This window comes from Podarcis raffonei, chromosome 4, assembly GCF_027172205.1.
Source record: "Podarcis raffonei isolate rPodRaf1 chromosome 4, rPodRaf1.pri, whole genome shotgun sequence".
NCBI classification, from domain to species: Eukaryota; Metazoa; Chordata; class Lepidosauria; order Squamata; family Lacertidae; genus Podarcis; species Podarcis raffonei.
The window spans coordinates 14,644,492-14,657,608 of NC_070605.1; the positions used below are offsets into that span (position 1 = coordinate 14,644,492).

The 13,117-nt window shown below is 43.3% G+C and overlaps 1 protein-coding gene across 14 annotated transcripts in view; it reads right to left on the bottom strand.

Annotated features, from left to right (window-relative positions):
• DLG2 (discs large MAGUK scaffold protein 2) overlaps nucleotides 1-13,117 on the bottom strand; it is an 891,570-nt gene that overhangs the window by 690,874 nt on the left and 187,579 nt on the right. For 12 of the 14 annotated variants that reach the window (XM_053385482.1, XM_053385484.1, XM_053385477.1 and 9 more), the window contains one exon: nucleotides 12,453-12,527. In XM_053385482.1, the coding sequence (XP_053241457.1) occupies nucleotides 12,453-12,527 (75 nt within the window). The remainder of the gene's footprint in view (nucleotides 1-12,452; nucleotides 12,528-13,117) is intronic. The other 2 variants (XM_053385478.1, XM_053385490.1) reach the window with 1 other exon arrangement.

A 13,117-nucleotide genomic window follows, 5' to 3' on the forward strand; every position in this document is an offset into this window, starting at 1 on the left:
AATGAATGAATGAATGCATTTTCCTGGAACATCTAAAATTTTGCCTTATCTTTTCCTTGGCATGTGTCTCATCAATGTTAATTCATTCATCTGTAATCTTGAGGAATGGTTACCTGCTGCATTCCACAAGCTTCTTGAGGCACAGCCACGAAGGGAGAGATCCTATGCACAAAGAGCTGAAAAAGCAACTCAGCAAAAGCTAAACTGTCGTAAAGTTATGCCAGATCCAGGACTCAGCTACATTAGCCCAAAAACCGAGTTTCAAATGTGTTATAAACCTGCAACACCAGATGGCGCTGTAGAGCACAAAACTTTTCTATGTGATTTTACATATAGTTTTTTTCTTTTGTTAAAATATTATGACTTATTTGTAGCGTGTTTTTTTCCTGTGTGTAGATCCATCCCCCAACTCCTCTCAGCATCAGGGCTAACCCTCCTGGTGGAGAATAAGCCTTTAGAGTAGTGCTTGAGTTACATCTTCATATTTGCTGGCATACCTTACTCCAGGTCACGTGACTGAGCTGAGCAGGTCTAGGATCCAGCCTAAGTCTCTCTTCTCTGGCCATGCCCCAGTCATGCCCCTTTTTATGTCATCTTAAGATCTGCTGGGCCCAGCCAGCTACATCCTGGCTTACCCAACATGAGGACACTATGCAGGTGTATCTCAGGCTGAGCCAAGGATGACAGTGTTTCCCCATCATAACCCAGCTGTACCAGGTTCAGCCAGAGAACTGCTGGATCTGAACTTGCTCATCCTATTGCTGTAGGATTGCTCCCAAAGTCACTCTGATTTTTAATTAAAACCGGAGGTACCATAGCTGTCAACTTACATATTTGAAAATAAGGGACCAGCAGCCTCGAAAATAAGGGATCAGCAGCCAAAATAAGGGATCAACAATTACTTTGATAAAATACATATTTTGTTGCGTGCAAATGGCTTTGGATACCTATTAGGTCCATAAATTACCATATAGCATATATTCAACACAAAAAAAACAGCAACAATTTGTTGTTGACAAAGGACAGCTGGACATAGAAAGGGCCCCATTACCTTCAGTAGCTTATTTAAGGGACATCATCAATAAGGGACAGCAGCGGGACATGGCACTGGGATAAGGGACTGTCCCGCCAAATAAGGGACGCTTGCCAGCTATGGGAGGTACTCCTCATTCTGAAAAGGTTTACTTTTACAGTGTGAAGCCGAAAGAATTACCCACGTTGGCTTTTGAGTCTTCCCTTGTTTGTTTATTCATTTCTGGCAGATGTTTGTGCTCTCCAATCCCTCCAGAGCTTTGTAAAAACTCAGGAAAGCTTCCCTAATGCAGCAGGGAACACTGAGATGAAGACTTTACAGGATTGCTTTTGAGGAGTTATGGCACATTAGGCAGCTAATCTCAAGTCCAGGAAACTTCAATTAGTTTACTTTTATGAGTCAGTGCTCATATACAGGCTTTGGGTGTCTTTGCTTTATATGGAAAGAAGTCGTTTACAGAGCTGGAAAAATTAGTGATAAATTATCTTTAGCAACGTATTTCAGTAATAACTAGTGGGTTTTTTCTGAACTGATATGAGTCTGCACTTCTCAAAGGGTTATTCACCTTTTCATCCTCGTAATCACACTGTATCATCAAAGCCTCCACAAAGCCGATTTTTTACAAGGTGGCTGATAATGACTTTTGTGGATGCTCAAACACATAAAGATCTAGTTTAAGGACTCCTGGAAAGCTTAGCAAGTTGAGGCAGGAAGCGGTGACTTGTGATTACAGTTCCAGCGGAAGACTTTGGATAGAAGCATCATTCCTCTGGGAGAAATTTCATATTAAAACACCATTCTCTAAAAATATGGGAGTCTGGTCCAGGTTATCTCTCTTCTCTATCAACGGCCTAGTTTGCACTGCACTAGGATGGAGGAGAAATTAGACTCAGTTTGCATTTTACTGCAACCCTCCCTAATTCATACTTCCTGATGCAATATGCAGACAGAAACACAGCTGTCTTTAGAAATTTGCACTTCTCCTAATACCAGAAACATGTACAAAAATGTGTCTGGGGAAAATGGTGCAAAAAAAGAAATACACATATTAGTGAAAATAAATGAAAATAAATGATGGGAAAAGCTGACGGGAAAAGTCAGGGGAGCCTTAAACCAGAAAACACGTGGAGAATGGAAAATATTTAAGGAATATATAAGACTATATTGTAAAAATGATACCATCTTAGCAGAACTGGAATGACACTTGGGAATAATAAATAAATGAAACAAATATGTTAGTGGAATGTATGAAAAAGGATACAAAATAAAACTGCAATAATACCATGACAATAGAAAAAGTATAATGAGAATGATTGGAAGTTTCTTGTAAAAAAAAATTATTTTGAAGGACATGATGTATAAATTTTTGGTTTTCTTTTCATTTCTTTTTTCTTTTTCTTTCTTTTTTTCCTCAAATGTTTCTTGCTTTTAAGTTGTGGTTTTTTTTCTACTTATATTTAACTTTGTTATACCTACCTTTGTTGTGTGTTTGTACGTTTGTACGTTTGTATTTTAAACCAATAAATAATAAAAAAAGGAAAATAAATGCACAAATGCATAACATTAATCAACATTGCATTAAAATGCGTGATAGGGAAATGTGCAGGAAAATGCTGAGAACACATTTTCATAAGGACATTTTTTAAAATAAAAAATCGCAACTCCTATAAAAACATGGCAGACTTAAAGACTGGGGGGAACTAAACTGACAGAATCATCCATCCTCATAGCACACTTCTTCCTGTATTGTCAGGGATCAGGCTCTGAAGAGGAATTGTGGGAGCCCACCTCTCCCTCTGTGCAAGGCTGGGATGCTGAAGCTCTACAGGAGCAGGAGGGTAGTATCGACCTAGAGCAATGGTTTGCAGAGGGACACAGTTCAGAGACTGATAGTTGGACTGAACTGGAAGGAGAACAACAAGGGGAAGAGGAGCAGGAGGAGGGAGAGCTGGTTCACTCTCCCTCACTAGAAAGTGTGCAGCCTATCAGTCCTGGAGCAAGACGACTGGATAGAGTAGCCTCCTAGAAGGCTCAATGGTGGAGCAATCACATGGTGAGGAGACGGGAAGATGGAAGTAGCTAGAGGGAAGTGGGAGGAACTCAATTGGGTGCACCTGCATGGTGAGAATGGACGCTGGATTTTGTGATGTGCTGTGCTTAATAAACCTTGCTGTTGCTGGAAAAAGACTACTTCCACTTTGTGCTGTTATCTCCACCTCCATCGTTCTGCCCGGCCGCTGAGGTCCAGCGCCAAGGGCCCTCTAGCAGTTCCCTCATTGCGAGAAGCAAAGCTACAGGGAACCAGGCAGAGGGCCTTCTCGGTGGTGGCGCCCGCTCTGTGGAACGCCCTCCCATCAGATGTCAAGAGATAAACAACTACCTTACATTTAGAAGACATCTGAAGCAAGCCCTGTTCAGGGAAGTTTTTAATGTGTGACATTTTAATGTATTTTTAATCTTTGTTGGAAGCCACCCAGAGTGGCTGCAGAAACCCAGCCAGATGGGCGGGGTACAAATAATAAATAATTTTTTATTATTATTATTATTATTATTATTATTATTATTATTATTATTATCTACACATACAGGGAGAAGGTAAGCCTTGCCTTGCAGCCTGACATGTATTTACAAGTGCTCGGTTCAGTACATGTTCCAATGTTTCATCTGTGTGTATGTTGCACTGCCTCATAGGCTTTGTTGTATGCATTTCCAAATCTTAGTATCTGCTTACATTGTTCTCAGTGCATCGTCAATTGAATGAGTAAACTCATGAAAACTGAGTAGCTTATCTTCCATTGATTTTAATGGTTCTGCTCTTAAGTTTGACCAAGTATGAATCCAGCCTCGTGTGTTCAACTGCATTTAGACTACGAAACACATGGTGCAGTGTTGACTGCATGAAAGGAGGTGCAAGAAGTACATCTATCATAACTGTCAGTACAGGAGATGCATTTATGAAAAATGTGTCAGATACAATGCCGATTTTGGTAAGTCAATCCGCAGTTCCAAAAGCAATTTCTTAGCAGCAGAACCCCAAATTTCAAACCAAGTCAAATTTTATGCAGAATTGACATTGGTTTATTGGATTGTCCAGATACCCACAACACAATCTGCATGAAGATTTCCAGATGGCCCTGATTCCACAGGTGACAAATTCACAGATGCAACCAAACTCCCTTCCTCCTACCCACCATTCCCAAATACCTCCAGCTCCACCCTGTTGAGTATAATTGTTTCATTGTACATTGAAATGGAAAATAACTCTGTATGCGTATTGCTAAACTGAAGCTCTCAGAGCGCCTAACAGGTTAATGATTAGCTGTTGATGTATCTTTGCTGCTCTCTCCTGAGGTGTTTAACCTAGATTCACATGGGATATTCAATTGCAAATCTCCATTTTGTGTGAGTTAGTCTTTGTTCTTTCCCTGAAAGGAGCTAGAGGAGCAAATGATTCTCTCCAGGAACACAGTCTCTGGCTATAATGGAGAGACTGTGAGAGAGGCAGATCTTTCTTTTCAGCTCTGGATAAAGTAATTTCATATCTCTAAGATGCTGTACCTGTTGCTTGGACAAGCGCATAACATTATGCATCTATTTAGATGTAGCATTATTGTTCTGAGTCTCTGTTTTGTGGAACAAGTTCTGCTAGTAAAGCTTTTGAGCCATATTTTTGGACTGGGCAGTTTTTATTTCAAAATTGCTTCCAAATGCTCAATATTAATAACCGCAACACATCCATAGTCTGCCAACCCCCTTCTCCCCTTCCCTCATACTCTCCTGCTGCTACTCCTGTCCTAGCTGGGCTGAACATATGGAATGAGGGAGGTTCTTCCATTCTCCCCATTCTGGTACCTGGCACTGTGCTGTGCAGGTACCAGAGCCAGGGGAAAACAGACCTGAGGGATGTAATTTTCCCTAAAGGCCGCTGGATCTGAGACAGTGTCTAGGGAGCTGTTGTGGGGAGAGCAGAGAATGAAAGGGATTGTTTTCTCAGCAGGAGAAGACTTTGGAGGCTCCAATGCTCAATTTGTGTTTGTGGTGAGAACATTACAAGCCCCCAACACTGATATCTATATGCCTCCATGTGGTCTCTGCAACGTTGTCATTAGTTTAGTTTGCCCTTTCTGAACTCAAATGAATTCTGAGCTTTGGCGATCAAGAGTTAATGTTTTGTGGTTGTCTCAGCGAGCAGGGGAGCTACTGCAAGGACTAGTAGGTGCTAGTCTGTTAGCCAGCTTTCTGAAATGTTGAGACAGCTGTGAGGTTTTAACCCAGCTCGTGAAATGAGGAGACATATTTCAGGCTCCCGCAGATTTCCCCGTCTTCCAGTTCTGGTGGAAGATTCAAAACAAGTAATAAAAAAAAAAACCCACAAGGTTTCAGAACAAATGTGCCAAAAAAAAAAGTTACATTGTCCAAGAAAGTGAAAAGAGAATATGAAGTTCTCATGGTTTTTATACTGCGCTATTTTAAAACCTTGGCACTTCAATTATCTTATAAATGCAATGCAAGATTTATTTTAATAACTGGTCTGTGTAAAGCTCTGTCTATTTTCCATCGCGTATCGAAATGCCTGCCAGAACATACAGAACATACGCTCATCTGTGGGCAAACCACACATTTAAATCTCATGACTTCCCCCAAGGAATCCTGGGAACTGTAGTTTGTTGAAGGTGCTGGGGACTGTGGGGTAAACTAAAATCCCCAGGATTCACTGGGGAAAGCCATGTGCTTTAAATGTATGGTGTATCTGCAGCCCTTCAAACCAAAGCTCAAAACCCACCAATTCTGCAGAGCCTTTTGCTTAATCTCTTTGGTCTCTTCCCCAGGCAAAACTGAGCCTAACTACAGAAAGCCAGGCTCCCAGGTCTGACCAATGCAGAGGTTTCATACTGCCTGCAAGCCACGGAAGATGATGTTGCAATGCCTGTTTTGTTAGGCCTGAAATGGCAAAACTTCCAGATGTTGTTGGATTCCCCATCATCCCCAACCAGAATGGCCAATGGACAGGGATGATAGGAGTTGCAGTCCAACCACATCTGGAGGGCCACATCCATGTCTTAGGATCTGAGGCCTAAGTATACACAGGCCACAATAACTCACTAGAATACTTTCACCCTGGGCAGGGGGTCCCAGTTCAACAAGTCTGCAACAAGTACTAAACAAACCCACCCACAAAAGTGGTGGACCCTCACAGCTCTCTGACCTGGGAGCCTTTTCCTTCCCTGCCTCTCACTCAGGGTCCTTCCACCAACCATCCACCTTCTTGTGTGTGTAATACCCTAGTAATGGCCCAGAGCAGAGGACACCAAAGAAGAAAAAAGAAAGAGAAGAGAGGAAAGGAAAGGAAAGAAAAGAAAAGAAAAGAAAAGAAAAAGAAAAATGACTTCCAATTTTCCATCTCTCAATTACATTGAATGTCTAGGATGACATCCAAATATTCTACTCTCTGTTAAGCAATCCCCCCCCCCAATCTTCAGACCCAAAAGCTGGAAGGGATCTCAAAGGACATCTAGTCCAACCCCACAATAATGCAAAAAATATAAATATGCACCCCTAATAAACAAAGGCTGGATAGAATGAAGAAGAATTCACTTCCTTCCAAAGCAGTCTATTCCACTGTTAAACAGCTCATATATTCAACAGGTGCTCCCTAATGCGTCCTCTAGGTCCTTTTTCATAAATCAAGAAACAAGCATTTCCCCAGCATGGTTTCCACCCTCATAAAAGGGGCATTTAAATGTCAATCAATTTGGGCCCTGAAAAAAACAACCCACTGCTCCAAATAAATCATTTCCAAAGCAGCTGACTGTCGGTGGGACTCAGCACCAACAGCATCACAATAGGAAGAGCTGTTTTCATAGAGGCTAAAATAAAAGAGGCAGATGGTGAGGTGCCTTGAGCCATAAACGTAGGTGTCTCAGTTGTAACGAAAAGCTGCAGGAGTACATGAACAGAGTAACAAGGGGGGGAGGGGAAGCATTAAAATTAAAGATCACCTCTGCAAAACAAAGCATAGATATATCCTCCTTAACAATGACTCCCCCTGGGCAATTGTTACTCAAGGTGTAAGGCCTATTGGCTCCAACGGGGCTTTGTAAGTGTGACTAGAATTGCAGGCTGAAGGCAGCTGGATACTCCAATGTTCAAAGCACGTAAACCACAAAACACATTCCTCACCACCCACCTCGAATGTGGAATTTATGAGCTAGCAGGGTTCAGAAGAGAAGCAGGGAGCTTCTCTGTCAACACCTTTGGATGGGTAGACGTACCTTGTTTTACGGTAGATGCCGCATGCCCTGCTTTGCAGGGAATTGTCTTCTATTTGAAGGTTTCCCCATTTGAAAGGCTGCTTGGCCAAGGTGGCATGCAAACTAGACCTTTACAGCACTTTCCATGCACCCAACCCACCCAGGAATCCTGGTAACTATAGCTTACCCCTTACAGACCTACATACAGTTCCCAGAATTTGTGGGGTGGCTGGGCAGGCTTTAAATGTGCTTTAAATCTCTGGTATGGTTTGAAGGGGATGGGGGTGGCACTGTGGGTTAAACCACAGAGCCTAGGGCTTGCCGATCAGAAGGTCGACAGTTCGAATCCCCACAACAGGGTGAGCTCCCGTTGTTCGGTCCCAGCTCCTGCCAACCTAGCAGTTCAAAAGCACGTCAAAGTGTAAGTAGATAAATAGGTACCACTCCGGCGGGAAGGTAAATGGCATTTCCGTGCGCTGCTCTGGTTCGCCAGAAGCGGCTTAGTTGTGCTGGCCACATGCCGGCTCCCTCGGCCAATAAAGCGAGATGAGTGCTGCAACCCCAGAGTCATCCGCGACTGGACCTAATGGTCAGGGGTCCCTTTACCTTTATCTTTATGGTTCGAAGATAAAGAACCAGGAGAGGAGGAGGAGGAGGAGGAGGAAGGAGGAGGAGGAGTTTGGATTTGATATCCAACTTTACCACTACCCAAAGGAGTCTCAAAGCAGCTAACAATCTCCTTTCCCTTCCTCCCCCACAACAAACACTCTGTGAGGTGAGTGAGGCTGAGAGACTTCAGAGAAGTGTGACTGGCCCAAGGTCACCCAGCAGCTGCATGTGGAGGAGCGGGGAAGCGAATCCAGTTCACCAGATTACGAGTCCACTGCTCCTAACCACTACACCACACTGGCACACTACACCACATGAGAGCAGAGGGATCTGAACATTGCCCACAACAGATAGCGCCTGGACAGCACACTGAGCAGATACAGAACCAACCCAGAGGGTGCCCCTCCTTAGTCTCAATGTTGCCCTTGCAGAACTCAGCAGGGAGGAAAATGGGGACAAAACTAGAATGAGTTGGCTCTGCCTTTCATTGCCTCGGTCTTCCACCTACGGTCGGTCTCCCCACTGGTTCTAACGGGCCCCTGCAATTAAATTATTTGCTTTATGTCTTTCTGAGGGTTGCTGGCTTGTGCAGCCCCAGGGGAGTGGCAGAGGTCGTGTCTGTAAAAGTGCAGTAGCTCCAAAGCTATGTAACGGGCTGCTGTTTCATTAAATTGTTAAATCACAGTGACTTACAAAAATGTGGAGCTGCTTGCCAGGAAGCTTGAAACATGCAAGCTTGCAATTCAGCCTCGCATTAACGCCTGTGCTGTGAGTTCGCCAGGCATAAACCACAGTGATGTCTGTAATTCCTGATGACCATCGTGCAAGTAATATTCCTTGGCTTTCGCTCACATTCCTTGCTTTTTTGGTGGGTTCGCTCTGGATGAGTACTTCTCTGGGGGACAAGGACATCCTGTATTCCTTTTCACCAATTTCCACCACCACAATGAACATTTCTAGGTAGCAACCGCACTACAATTTGAGTTACGTTTTTGCCCTGGCAATGAAGTGTCAGAATCAGCACATTCCCTAATGTGTATATTTGACAAAACTCCTTACAAACGTAGGTATGAGGGTGGAAACCACACTAAAATGCTGTTGAATCTTCGTGGGCATTTTTTCTTTAAAAATATCACAGACTGATGGGGAAAAGGAGAAACAGAAAAAATTTAATTTGATATGATTCCTCCATCCCCAAACACCTTTCTGGCTACTGAGCTTGGTAGTAATTTCTGTGTTGGATCCATATTCAATGCATCTTCTATTTCCTTACGGGCAGCACATTACAGAGGAAATTATCCCAGTTATTATGTAATAAAGTCTACCCAGAAACTAGTCTAAGGTTTCATGATTAACACATTCCCTGTGCAGAGAGCTCCTTCAGGAATATTTTATAACCCAAGCGCTACAGAAACATTACCAGGAAAGAGAAGTCTGCAGACACAGCTCCCTCCTTCGGCAATTAATTTGAATTAGGCTGTTCTCCATTGCCAAATGAGTTTAAATAAGGACATTTAAATAAGGAAAGCCAATCCTGCATTGACCTCTCCCACAGACTGCAAACAACTAAATAGAATCAAAGGTCTTAAAGGAAGGAACAATGAGCAGAGCAGAGAAAAGTGGATATAAAACTATAACCATCAAAGGAGGCTGGTGTTTATGTAATAGCAGTGCTTCAAAGTGCACCAGACAGCATGGGGGGGAGCAGGTAAGAGAGAGAAAGAGGATACTTGGGATGGAGTGGGGAATCCCTGAAACAACTGGTGCCACTCAGGTGTGAGTACCACAGCTCAGGGTTAGAGAATTTGTTTTGCATAGAGAGGGTTTGGAGTTCAGTTCCCAAGCATCACCTGGGAGGGCTGGGAGACACCCCTCTGAATCCCTGCAGTGCCACTTCTATAAGCCGCCCAGAGTGGCTGGGGAAACCCAACCAGATGGGCGGGGTATGAATATTAAAATTATTAAAATTATTGTTATTAATTTCAGGGTTGCACTGCTCAATATTTTGATTCGGGGTTTTTACTGACACTAGATATTTTTGTTTTATCTGTATCTTAGTTTTGCAGTCATATGCCTTTTACTTTGCAAACTTCCTCATATGCATCAGTCTATAAATTGATTAAATGGCATATATAAAACAGGTAGCAAGGCGGACACTCTTGCTCAGCAAATTCCGTGCATACACAACTTGGGATTCCTAAAGGAACTGGAGGATAACTATCTTCAAGGGCAAAAGAAGGGATCATTTGAAAGACCAGCACTGAAAAGGCTTTCCTTGTTTAGAAGAAGTGAGATCAGAAAGACAGACATCTAAACAAGTATAGACTGATTCAAGTGATGCCTTTGAGTTAACTGGCCTGTTTAGCTTTGTCTGTTTGCAACATGACAATCCCCTGGAACATTGAGACGGTTGAATGAAATCTGGTATATACCGGTATGTTTGGTACACAGCTGTACATTTCAGACCACACAGGAGCAGGGAGGGCAGAATAAAGGCTGCAAATGCCTGCTGTGATTTTTTTTTAAAAAAAGTATATGTGATGTGATGTTGTTTCTCTTTTATGATGCTTGACTGTGTTTCCTTGTAGGGAACTTTAAAGAGGCCTATTTTTAAACTGAAAAGTGGGATATTAATTTTTAATACCAATTACAACGAAAAGACACACCATAGTACAACATCACCCTTGAGCAGTGAACAATCACGACGATGGCTGGTTGGTATATAATTGAACAAAATGATTCCCATATTTGGAGTTCCAGCACTTGTCACAGTCCTCCGTGCAGCAGTAGCAGTTTAGTCATGCCGGCCATATGACCCAGAAAGCTGTCTGTGAACAAACGCCGGTTCCCTCAGCCTGAAGCGAGATGAGCACCGCACCCCATATTTGCCTTAACTGGATTTAAACGACCAGGGGTCATTTACCTATTACCTTTACTCATAGGTAAGTGGGGTTAGTATTGCAACCTAACTCCCAAATAAGCATGCACAGAATTGTTGTGTAACAGTGCGATTCTATGCATGGTTACGCAGAGACGTAAGTCTTGCTGTGTTCAGTGATGCCTACTTTCAAGTAACTGCGTATAAAATTGCAGCTTTGGACTCTCTCCTGTAATATAATTCTCTGGTCAGTGTGTACTTACACTACACATTGAATATTCTGCACAACAGAGGCCCAATTTAAATTAGATGGCACTGTCACAGCTTGTTAACCTCAGCATCTTGTAGGGAGCCCAACAAGTGCATATTATCCAATGGAAGCAGCTCCAGTGGCCAGCACTAATCCTTCAAAGGTTCTTAGTCTCTGTGTATGTGCAGTGAGCATCAGCACTCCAGCAAAACCACCACATGGAACACACATCACTGGAGTGGAGATTCTACCCACCTGACACACCATAGTACAACATCACCCTTGAGCAGTGAGCAGTCACAATGACGGCTGGTTGGTATATAATTGGACAAAATGATTCCCATATTTGGAGTTCCAGCACCCAACCCCAGCACCCATTTCAAAGGGAAGCTGGAAGATGCACCTTGCATATTGAAACATCAACCATACAAAAAGCTAAAGAAGTAGGCACTGTTGGGCAGAGGGCTGCTCACATGCTTAAATTACATTGGTTTTGAGTCCGGGATCCATTGAAAGGGATGCTCAACAAAGCACCGCTATGTGCGCACACGCACACGCATGCGGAGCGGTTTACGCTTCTGTGCATGCACGAGTGGCAAACCCGGAAGTAGCCCATGCAGGTACTTCCGGGTTTGCCACGGACGTTTGCCGAAATGGATGGTCGACAGGGCAGACGTTCGAGGAGGTATTACTGTATATGTTTGCCATAAGATGGGAAAAAGCTGTTTCCATTGATCTCAAAAAACTTGCTGAGTAACGCACCAATCGTGGGAACAAATTGGATGGTTTAAAATCCAAGCTTGCACACCTCTGATTTGAAATTTATAACATCTCGGTTTGGGTATCAAGGCTAAACATTTAACACTCGACTGGAAGAGGCAAAACTCAAAATGTCAGTTTTCCTGACCACATTTCTAAGTTGGCCTGCACAATGTGAACACTGCAGTATTAATTTTAGGATTTCTGCAGCCTGATCCTATGCACAGTTTCACAGAAACGAATCCTGGTGATTTCATGGGGCCTTACTTTTAGGTAAATGTAGGGAGGGTTGCAGCTTTAGAAAATCTGGATTAGGGCCCAGCGGTTGAAAATGTATCTCATTCAGATGACTGAAAGCAAGGAGAACCATGAAATCAGGAAAGAGGATCTTTGTCTTCTCCTGGGCTTCACCCAACACCAACAAATCTTTTTCTAGAATTTTTTTTTAGATTATTTTCAATCCCTCAGTGACAGAGTACGAAACCACAAAACTGTGAATTGCTTTGGGGAAAAACCCACTCACACAGACCAGAAAGTACCCTTAATTTGGCCTTTCTCTGATAATTTTATCAAACATTCTGGTATACAGCCCTAAGGCTGCCTCTAGGACATAGACATCTCCTTTATTCTCTTTAATCTTTGCAACGGAGGGAGGAAAAGGCTCCGACTTACCACAGAGTGCTGAATAGGTATCCATCCAGGTGATTCAACGGGACACTTGTGCGCTGGGCATCTGGTGTGGCTCTGCTGCAATGAAGGAAACAAGAGGGTGGTGTGTTAGATATTCTGTGTGCATGAACTACCAAACATTGGAGAGAAAGTGTTGGTTTGAAGATGGCGCCACCTTAAAGAAGCAGCTGTAGTTCAGTGGTTAAAAGACGCCTGCTCCTTGGGAGAAAGGCGATGGCAAAGCTAGACAGCATCTTAAAATGCAGAGACATCACCTTGCCAACAAAGGTCCGTATAGTTAAAGCCATGGTTTTCCCAGTAGTGATGTATGGAAGTGAGAGCTGGACCATAAAGAAGGCTGATTGCCGAAGAATTGATGCTTTTGAATTATGGTGCTGGAGGAGACTCTTGAGAGTCCCATGGACTGCAAGAAGATCAAAAGCATCCATTCTTAAGGAAATCAGCTCTGAGTGCTCACTGGAAGGACAGATCATGAAGCTGAGGCTCCAATACTTTGGCCACCTCATGAGAAGAGAAGACTCCCTGGAAAAGACCCTGATGTTGGGAAAGATGGAGGGCACAAGGAGAAGGGGACAACAGAGGACGAGATGGTTGGACAGTGTTCTCGAAGCCACAAACATGAGTCTGACCAAACTGCGGGAGGCAGT